Source organism: Triticum dicoccoides, chromosome 1B, assembly GCF_002162155.2.
Source record: "Triticum dicoccoides isolate Atlit2015 ecotype Zavitan chromosome 1B, WEW_v2.0, whole genome shotgun sequence".
Taxonomy (NCBI): Eukaryota; Viridiplantae; Streptophyta; class Magnoliopsida; order Poales; family Poaceae; genus Triticum; species Triticum dicoccoides.
The window spans coordinates 581,607,192-581,623,340 of record NC_041381.1 but is presented as its reverse complement, the minus strand read 5'-3'; the positions used below and the strand labels follow the sequence as shown (position 1 = coordinate 581,623,340).

Here is a 16,149-nt window from a genome sequence, read left to right as displayed (position 1 = left end):
CAGGGCATATGACCACGCTATTACGCTGGAAACTGGTCATAATCCACCAAATTCTCGGCCTTATCATTACTCGCCGCAGCAGAAAGATGAAATCGAGCGGCAAGTTGCGGAAATGCTAGCTGCTGGAGTGGTGCAAACAAGTATGAGCCCGTATGCATCACCTGTCTTGCTGGTCAAAAAGAAGGATGGTTCATGGTGTTTCTGTGTCGATTACCGCAAGCTTAATGCAATTACGATCAAAAATAAGTTTCCACTGCCAATCGTGGATGAGCTATTGGATGAGCTAGCAGGATCTGAATTCTTCACAAAACTGGATCTACGTGCGGGTTATCACCAGATTCAAATGCGTTTGGAAGATGAAGACAAAACTGCATTCAAAACACATTCAGGTCATTTTCAATTCCGCGCCATGCCTTTCGGTCTGACGAATGCACCGGCAACCTTTCAATGTCTGATGAACAAAATTTTTGCCAAGTATATCCGTAAGTTCGTGATTGTTTTCTTAGATGATATTCTGGTATACAGTCACACTTGGGAAGAACATCTAGAGCACCTACGATTAGTTCTAGACATTCTGCGTGAGAATATTCTGTTTGCTAAGTTGTCCAAGTGCTCCTTTGCACAAACTAGCATCCAGTATTTGGGCCACACTATTTCCAGCTCAGGTGTGGCTACCGATCCAGAAAAGACTGAAGCTATGGAGAATTGGCCACTTCCTAACAATGCAACTGAGTTGAGAGGATTCTTGGGACTCACAGGGTACTACCGCAAGTTCATCAGAGATTATGGCACCATGGCTAAACCCCTTACACAGCTGCTGACCAAGAAAGGATTCTTGTGGACTGATCAAGCAACAACTGCATTTCAAACTCTAAAACAGGCTATGACAAGTGCCCCTGTTTTGGCTTTGCCTGACTTCAGCCAAACATTTACAGTGGAGACCGATGCCTCTGCCACAGGAATTGGTGCTGTGTTGTCCCAAAACAATCATCCTATTGCATTCTTGAGTAGAGCTCTGGGTATAGCTAATCAGAAGCTGTCGGTCTATGAAAAGGAGTTCTTGGCAGTCATCATGGCAATTGATAAGTGGCGACCCTATCTACAGCGTGGTCCCTTCACCATTGTTACAGATCATCGCAGCTTGTGCCATTTACAAGAACAACAACTGATTACAGATTTGCAACGCAAAGCTATGGCTAAAATGGTGGGACTTCAGTTTCAGTTCAAATATCGCAAGGGCAGTGAAAATCATGCCGCAGATGCTCTTTCACGAGTGGGCCGGTTATACACCATCACTGCTATGTCTGTCTGTCAACCAGCTTGGGTCCAGGAGGTTGTGAATTCTTACCAGACTGATACTCAAGCCCTGGAACTGATGGCTCAGTTGGCCGTACATAGTCCTGATGAAAAAGGCTATTCACTTGACAACGGCCTGATTCGTCACAATGGAAGGCTTTGGATTGGAAAAAATTCGGCAATTCAAACTAAGCTCATTCATGCTTTGCACTCTAGTTCTGTAGGAGGGCATTCTGGTGTTCGAGCCACCTATCATCGACTCTCCAAGTTGTTTTACTGGCAGGGTATGAAACGCCACATTGATGAATTTATCAAGCAATGTCAGGTGTGCCAACAAGCTAAGCACGAACGCACCTTGCCCGCGGGTCTGCTACAGCCACTGCTTGTACCTTCTCGTCCGTGGAAAGATATCACTATGGATTTTATTGATGGGCTTCCTAAGTCAGAAGGATTTGAGGTAATTCTGGTAGTGGTCGATCGCCTGACGAAATATGCTCATTTCTTCCCTCTGAAACATCCATACACAGCACACTCTGTTGCTACTGTTTTCGTTGACAACATCGTCAAATTACATGGAGTGCCAGCGTCCATTGTTTCGGACAGAGATCGAGTGTTCACCAGCCACTTCTGGCGCAAGCTCTTCAAGGAAATTGGTACCAAACTGTGTTATTCAACGGCGTATCATCCGCAAACGGACGGCCAATCCGAGAGGGTCAACCAGTGTTTGGAACAGTATCTTCGTTGTGCTGTTCATGACAGTCCCACCAAATGGAAGCGTTGGTTGTCTATGGCAGAATTTTGGTACAACTCATCATATCATACCTCACTTGGTTGCACACCCTTTAAAGCCTTGTATGGAATCGAGCCAAATTTCGGCACAATGCCTATGGATACAGGCGAACTTCCCACTTCCCTGGTAGATTTGGCGGCGGACCGGGAGGATTTCTTCACCATGCTCAGAGAACACTTAAGGCGAGCTCAAGAGCGGATCAAGGCTCAAGCAGACAAGCGCCGACAGGATCGACATTTTGTTGTGGGTGAAGCAGTGCTGTTGAAGTTGCAACCCTATGCACAGACTTCTCTGGTCAACCGTCCTTGTGCCAAATTGGCCTTGAAATTCTATGGACCCTTCAAGGTGACAGAGAAGATTGGCGCAGCAGCTTATCGCCTAGATCTTCCTCTAGACTGCTTAATTCATCCGGTGTTCCACGTTTCACAGTTGAAGCCCTTCACTGCTGACTATTCTCCAGTATTTGCTGAACTACCAGCACCACCTGACCTATCTACAATTTCTCTTCATCCTGAGGCGATCCTGGAGCGCCGTTGGTTAAGAAAGGAAATGAAGCGACTCCGCAGATCAGGGTCAAGTGGCAAGGACTGGCAGAGGATCACGCTACCTGGGAAGATTACAACGTTCTTCGAGCACGTTTTCCACTTAGTTCTCTTTGGGATGGGGCTTCGTCTTCAGGTGGGGATAGTGTCACGCCCCCACCTTGACTGCGTCTGTGGTGGTGACGGACAGCGTGGAGCTAAGGGTGGGACCCTTGGTCAGTCAGTTGTGGGCTGGCTATGGGCTGTGTAGTGTGTGCGTGTGCTGAGCTGTATGGGGACAATATAACCCCAGCGTGTGAGTCATGTACAGATATCTGAAATGAAAGGAAACGTCTGAATCTCTCTCACGTTCTCTGAACTCTCTCTTGTTCTCTGAACTCTCTTGTTCTCTCTTCCTCAGCCCTCTTCTCCTACCAATCTGCCATGAATCATGTGAGATCCAGCTCAGGGGCCTCACAAAGTCCACCAAATCCATGGATGAGAGGCATATATCCACCAACAGGAACTCTCTTGAGATGGGGAGGGGCGGGGTGGTGGTGGGGTGGAACGAGGCTGAGGGATTTGGTTTACCTTCTAATCGGTTGCATGAGGAACTCCATCCGGGAATCGCCGCCGCGTTTTCCTTCCGCCGCAGACCTCAGCAGGCGTCAATGGCGCTGTAGGATAACGTGGCCACGGGTGGGAGAGAGCTCCTTCTTCCATCTGACTCGTCATTTACTACGCTGCCCACCGCCCCCTACCGGAGATCCATTACCTGAGCCACGGATCGGGAGTAGAATGCAGACCTGAGCCACGGCTCAGGGAATCTCCCGTCACGGCCCCAACCACGGCCTCCGTCACCGGCGGTTCGTATGCCACAGACCCATACGGTATTCTTTCCTCCCGTGAATTAAAAAAGAAGGAACAGCTGGCGAGAGACAAATCTCGAAGCCCCATCGAGCCGTCCTGATAACGTGAGCACCTGTGCTCGTGACCAGAACAACCGCGTCCGGCATATGCCACTTTTTGAAGGGAAAAAGTGTTTCATATGGTGCGTGATTAGACCGGCGTGGAAATGGACGGATCGCGGGAGCGTCTTCAAAAGAAAGTCAAAATGTATTAATTCATTCTTTTTAGAAAAACTTCTATATTAATTAATTAATTTGATTTTTGTTTTTGTTTTGGTTTACAGAAAGTTAGGTTGGGTTCGAACAAACTGGAATTTGTTTCACGGTTGGATGCTAATCCGATGGAAAAGGCAAAAAGTGTCTGAGCCGCCCCTAATTTTGGCAGCTGCGAGTACTAAATTTCCAGCGGCTCTCTGTTGTCTCTGCGTGCCACTCACACCGCCATTGCTACACTCTTCTCGCTCTACACCTCCGTCAAGGAAGAACATCGCCTCATTATACAGTGCGTCGGGGGTCAAGCCTCGCTCAAATTTAGTCATGGCTACTGCCTCCTTGTCACTCACTCCGTCTCCACGAGGCCAGCATGCTGGGGAGAAGGCCGAGCCGCACTGGTGCCCGGAGTTGTTCGACGAAATGCCTGTGAGGCCAACACAGGTGCCCAGCCTGGGTGTTATTCAAAGAAATGGCCGTGAGGCCAAGACTGGTTCTCGGGACAGCTAGCCGACGATGTGAGCAAGCCTAGCCAGCCTCCCGCGCCAATCAGGTCAGGTCAGCATGTCGTTCCCTTCTTGTAAGAATGCTGCCTGCAAGTAATTTTCGATGCTTGCGTTGCTTCTCCCTTTTGTTTTTGCGGATGTTGTTACATACGACTACGACTAGAAACTGGTAGCCATAGAAAAACATGTGATTCCTGGTTTGGTTGGCTGGCAATAAACACATTTGGTTGACTAACAAAACCTTCATTGAGTTGTGATGCACATTTGATTTGTTGACTCAACCTTCTGTGAGTTGTGATGGACATTTGGTTCGATTGACTGACTCAACCTTTGGTGGCTGCTATGTGCTTCTTCGTCGACGGGCTTTTTCATGGGAAGCAGTGGTTGGTGGTCTTGCTGGCGTCCGGTGTGGGTGGCGGCTTTGGATGTTTGGAAGCTTGGGTAAAGACGAGCGATGGCGATGGCTGTGGGCGTTGTTGACCTTCTTGGAGGCCTCGCTGCAAGTGCCCTTTTCCTGTTGACAATAAAAAGACAAACACCATGACCCTCCAATTTCCACCAGCCTCCTGCCCTCAGTTGGCTGGCGATTAATAACCACTCTTCGATAGCGGGCATTGAAGATGGAGCTTGCCATATCTGCAGTAACAGGTGAACTCGTGAGCCGATTCATCTCCTTCCTTGCTGACAAGTACCGCTCGCCCCACCGCGCAGAGTTGGAAGAGAAGCAGTTGAAGAGGCTGCACCAACTTCTGCTGAGAGCCCGCACAGTCGTCGAAGAGGCAGATAGGCGGTACATCACCAACTCTGGTATGTTGGCGCAGCTCAGCATGCTCGCTGACGCCATGTACCGAGGCTACTGGGCACTGGGGGCGTTCGGGTACATGTCGCTCGAAGAGACAGAGACTACTCCCATGGAGGAGGAGGTGGTGGGGGAAGTTCGCAACTCATCTCCTCCCAAACGTCTCCGCATGGTTCGTGGCAGTGCTAGGACGAACAAGTCTATGTACCTTGTAAACTTGCAAGGCGAGGTGGAGAGCTTGGAGGATGCCGTCGCCGGAATGCTGGAGTTCGTTGTTCTTTTGGGCGGGTGCGAACGTATGCTGCGTCGACCATACGACGCATACCTTTACAACAACAACGTCATGTTCGGACGCCACGCTCATAAACAAAAGCTCCTGAACTTCATGCTATGGCACAGCTCAAACTCGCCTGGTGGTGCGCCGGCTGTTCTCCCGGTCATCGGTGCTCCTGCAATCGGGAAGAGGACCCTGGTCGCCCATGTATGCAAGGACCAGAGGGTCAGTTCACACTTCTCTTCGATTCTGCACCTGAATGGAGACTCCTTCCGTGGATTCGCAGATCATGGTAGTCTCATGTCAGGGAGGATACTGGTAGTTGTTGAGCTTGTTTCAGAGGTTGACGAGGTGGATTGGGCCAGGTTCTGTTCAACCGTAGCAACAAGCATGGACAGTGAAAGCAAGGTGATCATCATCAGCCAGCTTAAAACTTCAGAGCGGCTCGGGACAGTGGAGCCAATCTTCCTCAGCACCCTGTCGTATGAGGAGTTCAGCTACCTTTTCAAGACACTCGCATTCGGGAGCACAAACCCGGCGCAGCACCCGCGGCTGGCACAGATTGCAGACGAACTGGCCTGGGAGTTCCGGACAGAATGGTCGCTCCTCGCCATGAACATGTTCGCGGATGTAATAAGAAGGAATCTGGATGTCCATTTCTGGCTCGGCATGCAGAGCAGGCTGAGAAGATATGTGGAGAGGAACTTGTCCATGTTTGGGGAGCACCCGAGGTTGCTCGTTGAGAGAGGACACCATATAGACTTTACAGACTTTGTCTCGCATCCTACTTCTCCACTCCGCATCCTGCTTTCCAGTACCAGTGGCAGCAGCCGCACTGAAGTTACGGTGGAAAGGGAATTGTTACCGAGGGTGAGGCTTGGGGATCTTGTGATGGATCCTGGAGTTAGGCCACAAGGGGATTTCAATGTGGTTACCTGGGAGTCAAGGTTGCCACCGTACACCTTGTTTGTCCATTTTGTTCCAAATGGAAATGGTGCTCCAGGTGTGTCGGACCAGAGTACTCCCCTGTCTGGGCGGAAGCGTCCAGCAGTGCATTTGTAAGGCCATTTGATTCCGACAATTTCTGCGGGAACTTCGTAGAGTTGGAATCTCAAGTACTCGCTCAGTTTATAGAGATAATATAAATATTGACATGGTCTCGAATACATATCTTTTAATCATGGATTGTTATATTTTATTTTCCTGAAAGTTTTAATGATACCATTTTCATTTGGTAAATCTAAATTACTTTGGATGCATATTTGTAATCAAAGTTAGAAAATATTGAATGCAAGCCTTGTGTATTGATTTGTAGGATCCATGTGTTATAAATACATGACTTCTTGGAATATATCGATTCCTATGTTGTACTATTTATGAACTGTATTTTGTGTGTGAGTAAGATTTTGATTTGTAGGATTGTGTCTCATAGGAATTTTGTCCAAAAAACCGTTTCTATTGCATTTCATACGAAGTTTTTCATTGACCTAAACCTCTTGGAAATAATTCTTTTTTTGGTGTACTTGGTTTCTCATTAACCATTTGGATTGTGTGTCACTTCCTCTGTCTCCCGTAAGGCAGGATGCTGGGGGAAGGTGGCACCGCTCTGGTGCCCAGATGATGTTTGATGAAATGACCATGAGGCCACCAACACCTTCTCGGAAGAGCTGACGATGTGAGCATGCTAGCCTGCCGTGCCACTGAGGTTAGCACATGGTTTTCCTTGTTAGAATTTTGGGTTCTTGCTTTGATTCTCTCTTCTGGTTAGATACGGCTAGAAACTGACAAGTAGGAACAACATACAGAGTTTGTTGCCGGACTTGGTAGCACATATGCTCTCACTTGGTTAGCTGGTAATGAAGGGCGTTTTGTTGGCCGAACTAACCTTTTTGATGGACTTCTACGCACTGGCATTTTCATTTCTTATTCCCATTTTATGCAGGCTGCCACAACAAGCCTCCCTTAAAAGAGAAAAACATGGTCTGATGGTCTAGATTAATTATGGCCCGCCTTTCATTTCACATGCTTCACTGGATGCACAACTCCTAAGGTATCAAAAAATAGTACTGAAATACATTGTTACATAAAAATTAGGCAAATAAACCTGGTCGCTTCTTCCCTGACAAGGATCTTTCAGGCTTGTCATGAACGCAACTCGGCACAGCGTGTACCAAGTGATCAAATGAAGTGTAAGGCGGCAGCCTTGATTCCCATGAAATTAGCCTAAAATCTCCTTTGGGTAAGACAGCGTGACCTGCTGATGCTATTAGGTCCCCAAACATAATCCTAGGTAGACCCTGCTCCTCTGGAACATTAGCCATACCAATAGCAGAGTTTACAATGCCTGATGGAGCAGCAGGAGTTAAAATGTAGCGGCCGATTAGGTGTACCGGTTGGCCTCGACTAAGAAGCACCTGCGGGTGGGCACCAAAACAAGAGATGTTCTTATTGACAGAGTCTCTAGCACCCTTCAACCTGTACAGCCAGAAATGAGCACTCAAGTTTTTCCGCAGTGCATCTGCGAGCACATTCGCTGTGATGAATGACCCTCCCAGCACTGTGGCGAACTCTTCCACCATCGCTGCCAGCCGCGGGTAGTCTGCCGGGTTTGTACTTCCGAATGCGAGTGTCTTGAACAGGTACATGTACTCATCAGATGCTAGGGAGTTCAGAGAAACATGCTTGACGGTTCCAAACCTCTCCAAGCCTGTGCTTTGACCCAAGATGATCACTTTACTTCCTCTGTCCATCTTCATAATTAAATGATAGAATGTTATCCAGTCATCTTCATCTACATCTGAAGCAAACTCAACAACTACTAATATCCTCCCTGACAGTCTTTCATGGTCTTTCATTTTGAAAAGATCATCTCCATTCAGGTGCAAAATCATAGAAAAGTGAGAACATCGCATACATGGGCGACAAGAGTTTTCTTCCCAACTCCAGCATCACGAATGATTGGAAGCACGGCCGGAGAACCTGGGGTGTTGTGGTGCAGCAAGAACCTGATGATCTGCTGCTTCTCGACATGGCGACCAAACATGAAGTTGTCGATGTAAAGATATGCATCATAGGGTCTACGGGAGATGCGCTCGCATCCGCCCAAAAGGACGACAAACTCCGCCATGTTAGCAACACCAGCCTCTAGGTTTTGCAGAGCTCTTATTAGCTCTGAGTTGAAAACCCTTTGGGCTGCACTACCGACGATTGTGCGAGTACGCTTGTTAGGAGTGGAAACAGATAGATCGGACGACTCACATACCAATTCCTTGTGTTTCCTGTACTTGATGGTGTCAAGCACATGGTGGCCTTGGTACATGGCTGCCGCCAGGGCCTTCAGCTGTATGAGCATGCAGGAGTTGGTGATGTATCGTGAGTCCGCCTCCTCGACGACCATGCCAACTCTCTGCAAGAGTTGTTGTAGCCTCTCCACCTTATCCTCCGAGCATACGTGATCCATATACTTGCTCATCAGAAAAGAGATGATTCGATTAGCTAGATCCCCTGTGAAAGCTGATATGGCAAGATCCATCTTTAGATTTCTAAAGCTAGGTGGTGTATGAGTGCAAAAAGATGCAGTTTATAAAGACGTATGATACAAAGTCATCGATATACTCTACAGAGTATATGCCACCGATATTCCGGTCAATAAACTCGCCTGGTGCACTGGTCAGCTACAGTATCTCACGTTCACTTTCTAGTCAACCTCCTGAGCCTACGGCAGATGCTGCATCACAGTTCAAAGAACGACTATGACATGCGAGGAAACTTTCTAGTCAAGATGCAGTTTGTCAAGGTATTCTTTGCCATACTTGGTTTTCTAGACTGCCGTCTGCCTAAGGTAATACATTCAATTGTCAATATCTTCATTTCCAACTTGCTTAATTAGTTTCATTTGAAGACGTGTCGAGGAAAAAGGAGTAAATTCCACTTCCTTTTATCTTCTACTAGTTAGGACCTGTGACATTGTTTACCCTATCTGAAAAAGCTTGCCCTTTGTTACCACTAGTAATCTAGTACTTGTGTACTACTATTAGTAAAGGGCATAATTCTTTTGTCACCTGACCTGGTTAGCTTGTAATTTAGGGCATTTGGTTGGCTGAGGCAAACCTTTTCTGATGGACTTTTATGCCCTTGTATTTATATTTCCTATACCTATTTTATGCAGGCCATATTGCCATAACAAGCCTTCTTGAAGAGAGAAGAAGAATAGATAAGGATGACCCTTCTCCTTGTGCTCATGGATGGCAGCTGTTACATGGAAAAAGTTTGCTGGACAAGGAGTTCCCCACTTAGTCCATACTACTGTACTGACTTGCTGAGCAAAGCAAGGACTCCAAAGTCAACATGGTTTTTCCATGGTGTATGAAAAGATCAGCTGATGTGCACTTCCAGGGCCACTCTAGATCATTGTGGAATCTTATTTCTTGACAGGCTGGAGGAGGAGTAGTCCATTACCTAACTGATATTTTTCAGCACCTACGGCCATCGACATACAGAACAACAAACACCACCAGCCTGCAATTATTTCCACCGCCTCCTCCTGCCCTCTGTTCGATTCCCTGGTTAGTTAGCACCCTTCGATCGGAGGAACTGAAGATGGAGCTTGCCGTAACTGCAGGCTTGGAAGGGCACAACTCAGCTGTTTTTTGCCACAGCAAGCCTTCCTGAAAAGAGAGGAGCATGGTCAAGGAAAGTTGCTGAGCAAAGCAAATGACTCCCAAGTCGCCATCATCTTTCCATGGTGCATGAAAAGAACAGCTGAGCTACCCTTCCAGGACATTCTTTCACAAGCTGGAGCCTCGAGGTGGAGTGGTTCACAACGCCACCGGTGATAGATAATTTTCAGCATTGTCCCTTTCCTGTTGGCAATACAAAGTCAGTCTTTGCAACGTCTGGATATTGACACACCAGCAGTCTACATTTTCCACCAGCCTCCTGCCCTCTGCTCTGTTGGATTCCTGGTTAGTTAGTACTCTTCGCTTGCAGGAACTCAAGATGGAGCTTGCCATATCTGCAGTGACAGGTGAACTCGTGAGCCGATTCGTCTCCTACCTCGCCGACAGGTACCACTCGAGCCGGCGTCCACAGCCGGGAGAGAAGCAGCTGAAGAAGCTGCAGAAGCTGCTCCTGAGAGCTCGCACGGTTGTCGAGGAGGCGGATGGGCGATACATAACCAACTCCGGGATGCTAGCGCAGCTCACCATGCTTGCGGACGCCATGTACCGAGGCTACTGGGCACTAGGTGCGTCCAACTACATCTCACTGGAAGAGACCACTACTATGGGAGAGGAGGAGGGGGAGGATCTCAAACCATCTCCTCTCAAACGCCTTCGCACGGTTCATAGTATTGCTAGAAAGAACAGGGCCATGCACCTTCTTGAGCTGGAAGGCACGTTGGAGAGCTTGGAGAATGTCGTCGCCGGCATGATGGAGTTTGTCGTTCTCTTGGGCGGATGCGACCGTATGCTGCATCGACCGTACGATGTGTACCTTTTCAGTGACAAGATCATGTTCGGACGCCACACCGAGAAGCAGAAGCTCCTGAACTTCATGCTGCAGCACGGCCCTGCTGGCGGTGTGCCGGCTGTTCTCCCGATCATCGGCGCTCCAGTGGTCGGAAAGAGGACTCTCGTCGCCCATGTATGCAAGGACGAGAGGGTCCGCTCACACTTTTCTTCGATTCTGCATCTGAATGGAGATTCCTTGGGTAGAATCGCGGAACATGGTGGTCTCATGTCAGGAAATATACTGGTGGTTGTCGAGCTTGTTTCAGACGTCCACGAGGAGGATTGGGCCAAGTTCTGTTCAACAGTAGCAACAAGCATGGATATTGGAAGCAAGGTGATCATCATCAGCCGCCTTAAAAATACAGAGCGACTCGGAACCGTTGAGCCAATCTTCCTCAAAACCCTGTCATACGAGGAGTTCAGCTACCTATTCAAGACACTAGCATTCGGGAGCGCGAACCCGGCACAGCACCCACGGTTAGCGCGGATAGCAGACGAGCTAGCCAGGGAATTCCAATCCGAATGGTCAATCGCCACTGCAAATCTGTTTGCGGACATCATGAGGAGGAACCTCAGCGTCCATTTCTGGCTCTGCATCCTGAGCGGGCTGAGAAGGGTAGTCGAGAGGAACATATCCCTGTTTGGGGAGCACCCAAAGCTCCTCGCCCGGAGACGCCACCAGATAGACGTTACTGACTTGGTCTTGCATCCCATGGATTCTCCACTCCGCCTCATGCCTTTCTGTACCAGTGGCAGCAGCCGCACTGAAGTTACGGTGGAAAGGGAACTGCTACCGAGGGTGAGGTTCGGGGATCTGGTGATGGATCCTGGAGTTAGACCACAAGGGGATTTCAATGTGGTTGCGTGGGAATCAAGATTGCCGCCTTACACCTCGTTTGTTCATTTCGCTACAAGTGGAAATGATGCTCCACGTGCGGCGCAACAGAGTGCTCCCCTGTCTGGGAGGAAGCGTGCAGCGGTGCCTTTGTAAGGCCTTTTGATTCGGACAATTTCGACGGGAATTTTGTAGAGTTGGAATCTCAAGTATTCGCTCAGTTTATAAAGAGATAATTCAAATATTGACATGGTCTCCAATACATATGTCTTTTGATCATGGAATATTATGTTTTTATTTTTTTTTGAAAGTTTTAGTGATGCCATTTTCATTCAATCAATATAAATAATTTTGGATATATATTTGTAGTGAAAGTTACAAAATATTGAATGCAAGCCTTCTAGGAAGTCATGTATTTATGACCTGTATTTTGTGTGTGTGTGTGTACGATGTTTGATTTGTAGGATTTTATCTCATAGGAATTTTATCCAAAGAACCAATTTGTATTGCATTTCATACAAAGTTATTCATTAAATTAGACCTCTTGGAAAAAATTCGTTTTTTGTTGCACCCGGTTTTTCATTAACCATCTGTATAGTTTGTCACTTCCTTTGTCTCTAGTAAGGCAGGATGCGGGGGAAATCAGCTCCGCTCTTGTGCCCGGATGGTGTTCGATGATATGACCGTGAAGCCACAAACACCTTCTCCGGAGAGCTGCCGCTGTGAGCTTGCTGGCCTGCCGCACCACCGAGGTCAGCGCACGGTTCCCCATCTTATTAGAATTGCAAGTAATTTTGGGTCCTTGCATTCGTTCTCTCTTCTGGTCAGATACGAGTAGAAACCGGCAAGTAGCAACGCCCTAGAATTTTGTTGCGTGGCTTGGTTAGCACATATGCTCTCACTTGGTTAGCTCGTACTTAAGGGCATTTGCTCAACTAACCTTTTTCTGATGGGCTTCTATGCACTGGCATTTTCATTTCTTATACCCATTTTATTCAGGCCATATATTGCCATAACAAGCCTTCCTGAAGAGAGACGAACACGGTCTGATGGTCTAGACAAATTAAAATTATGACCTGCCTTCAATTGGCATGCTTCACTGGTCTCACAAAATACTACTCAAATACATCATTACATAAAAGTTAGGCAAATAAACTCGGACGCTTCTTCCCTGACAAGGATGTTACAGCTTTATCATTGGGGCAGCTTGGAACAGAGTGCACCAAGTGAATAAATTGTGTATAAGGCGGTAGCCTTGATTCCCATGAAATTAGCCTAAAATCTCCTTTGGGTAAGACAAGGTGACCTGCTGCTGATATTAAGTCCCCAAACATAATCCTAGGTAGACCATCTTCCGGAGCATTAGCCATACCGATAGCACAGTCTAGAACGTGCGATGGAGCAGCAGGAGTCAAAATGTTGCCGCCGATTAGGTGCACTGGGTGACCTCGATTCAGAAGCACCTGTGGATGGGCGCCGAAACAAGAAATGTTCGCCTTCACCATATCTCTGACCGCGTTCAACCTGTACATCCAGAAACGGGCACCCAGATTTTTCCTCAGTGCATCTGCAAGCACATTTGCTAATATGAGTGACCCTCCCAACACCATGACAAACTCTTCCACCATCGCGACTAATCGAGGATAATCTGTCGGGTTCGCACTTCCGAATGCGAGTGTCTTGAACAGGTACCTGAACTCTTCTAATGCCAGACATTTCAGGGATATAGGTTTAACAGTTCCAAACTTCTCTAGCTCTACGAATCGACCTACGATCATCACCTTGCTTCCTCTGTCCATGTTCATAAAAAAATTATGGAACATTGTCCAGTCATCTTCATCTATATATGAAACAAACTCAATAACTATCAGTATCCTCCCTGACAATTTTTCATGGTCTGTCATTCTGAATAGTTCATCTCCATTCAGGTGCAAAATCATAGAAAAGTGAGAACGCACCCTCTCATCATTGCATACATGGACCACAAGAGTTTTCTTCCCAACTCCAGCGTCACCAATGATTGGAAGCACGGCCGGAGAACCAGGAGTGTTGTGGTCCAGCAAGAACCTGATGATCTGCTGCCTCTCGACATGGCGACCAAACATGAAGTTATCGATGTAAAGATATGCATCATAGGGTCTACGAGAGATGCGCTCGCATCCCCCCAAAAGCACGACAAACTCCGCCATGTTAGCAACACTAGCCTCTAGGTTCTGCAGCGCACTTTGCAAGTCTGGTTCGAGAACCTTGTTTGTTCCACGAGTACCGATTGTGCGAGAACGTTTGTAAGGAGTAGAAACAGGTAAGGCGGATGCGTCACATACCAATTCCTCAGCAACATCTTTGTGTTTTCCATACTTGATGGTGTCAAGCGCATGGTGGCCTTGGTACATGGCTGCTGCTAGGGTCTTCAGCTGTATGAGCATACAAGAGTTGGTGATGTACCGCGAGTCTGCCTCCTCGACGACCATGCCAACTCTCAGCAAGAGGTGTTGCAGCCTCTCCACCTTCTCCTCCAAGCACGCGTGATCTGCGTACTTGTTCATCAGGAAAGAGATGAAACGGTTCGAGAGATCACCTGCGACAGCGGCTATGACAAGATCCATCTTGAGATGTTCTAAGGTAGGTGGTTTATGAGGGAAAAAAGATGCAGTTTATGTATAGACGCACGGTATTGTCATTGATATACTCTGTATATATTCAACCGATATTCCGGTCAATAAACTCCCATGGTCAGGTACGATGTCTGCGTTCACAGTTGATGTCTGGGACAGGAACCTGTTTTATAGTGAAAGGTGAGCGGCTATTTTGCTGCTGTTGGGAGGCCGGTGAGATGGACAGAATTTCTAGTCAACCTTCTGAGCCTACGGCTGCTGCTCCATCACAGGAAAAACAAAGACTATGGCATGAGAGGAAACTTCTGAGCTTTTAGCAAGCTAGATGCAATTCGTCAAGGTCTTGTCCAAACTGCGGTCTGCCTTTTGAAGGTAATACATTCAAGTCGCTATTTTTATTTCCAACTTACTTAGTTTTTAGTTTCTTTTGAAGGCGCGTTTGAGAAAAAAAAAAGAGTAATCTTCACTTCCTTTCATTTCCAACTTACTTAGCTTCTTGCCCTTTCTTACCGCCGTTAGTCTAGTGTTATACTACTACTCCTTCCGTCATAAAATAAGTGTCTCAATCTTAGTAGAGTTAGTACAAAGTTGAGGCACTTATTTTGGGACGGAGTGAGTATTAGTAAAGGCAATGGAATTTTTGTTGCCTGACTTAGTTAACTGGTAATTAAGAGCATTTGGTTGGCCGAGGCAACCTTTTCTGATGGACTTTTGTCCCCTTGTATATCCATTTCTTAAACCTATTTTATGTAGACCATGTTGCCAAAACAACCCTTTCTGAAGTATGAGTGTATGACCCTCCTCACCATGCTCATCGATGGCAGCTGTTGCATCGGAAAAGTTTGCTGGACAAGGAGTTCCCCGGTTCGTCCATACTACAGACTTGCTCTTCCAGGAGTCAGGACTCAGGACTAGTCTATATCCACGTGAAACACCCCAAGTTATGAGTGAATTAATTCACACCACAAATGGCAATGAAAAGTCTCTATGTGCAACACCCCAGCCATTGGCGTGCAAGGCCATTCAACAAGACCAGGAGTCTGCAATTCCCACATGTTTCCTGCCATCTCTTGGACCGCAAGAGCTATATCTCGCTTATAGCGAGACAATAGCTGCTCTTGCCTGAAGGAATTTTTCTCTTGTGAACGAATCGGACCAGCCCATTTTCCTCTCCCTCGCAATATCGCTGCTCGTTGGATCTGTCAATGCTCACTCGCTCGTTCAGTCTGTTTTTGTTTTATTTTTATTTTTTGTTTTCTTTTCTTCTTCATTACTTTTTTTGGTTTTCTGTTTTTATTTATTTTTCATTGTTTCTATTTTTTTTACATGGTTCTTACCAGTTTTCTTTGCTTCTCCATGGATTTTTTTGTTTTTCATCAATTTTCTTTATATATTTCCTTGTTTTCACCAGGTTTTTCTTTTCTTTTTTCTTTTCTTCAGTTTTTTTCTTTATCATTCTCTTCGGTTCTTCTTGTTTATATGATTCCTTTTTCATTTTGGCATCAGTTTTTCTGCGTTTTCCTGTTTTCTTTTCTGTTTTTCTAGGTTTTCCTTTGTTTCCTCATGAATTTCCACGGTTTTCTTCGGGTTTCCATTTTTCTACGTTTCTGAGGTGTCTTTCTTTAGTTTCTTCAGTTTTCACCATTTTTTCTTCATTTTTCTTTATTTCATTTTTCATCGGGTTTTTTTCTCTCTCTCAGTTTTTACTGTTTTTATACACTTTTTTGTATATATCTAATACACTTTTCTAATACAAGTCATTTCAAAAATAAAGGATCAACAAAATTGAATCATGGTCAACATTTTTTTATACAGATTTAACATTTTTCCAATGCTAGATTATCATTTTTCAAACAAAAGTTTAACATTTTCTTAATACATGGTC

At 46.5% G+C, this 16,149-nt stretch overlaps 1 protein-coding gene and 1 pseudogene across 1 annotated transcript; both read right to left on the bottom strand.

Annotated features, from left to right (window-relative positions):
- Positions 1-7,376: 7,376 nt before the first annotated feature.
- Positions 7,377-8,836, bottom strand: LOC119309246 (annotated as a pseudogene).
- Positions 8,837-12,791: 3,955 nt separating this feature from the next.
- Positions 12,792-14,255, bottom strand: LOC119309234 (disease resistance protein RGA2-like). The gene has a single exon (XM_037585273.1). The coding sequence runs from the start codon at positions 14,253-14,255 to the stop codon at positions 12,792-12,794; it is 1,464 nt and encodes a 487-aa protein (XP_037441170.1).
- Between the last annotated feature and the right edge of the window lie 1,894 nt (positions 14,256-16,149).

What these genes read in the sequence shown, in the direction of transcription:
- LOC119309234 (XM_037585273.1), bottom strand. Translation starts at nt 14,255, where the DNA reads ATGGATCTTGTCATAGCCGCTGTCGCAGGTGATCTCTCGAACCGTTTC.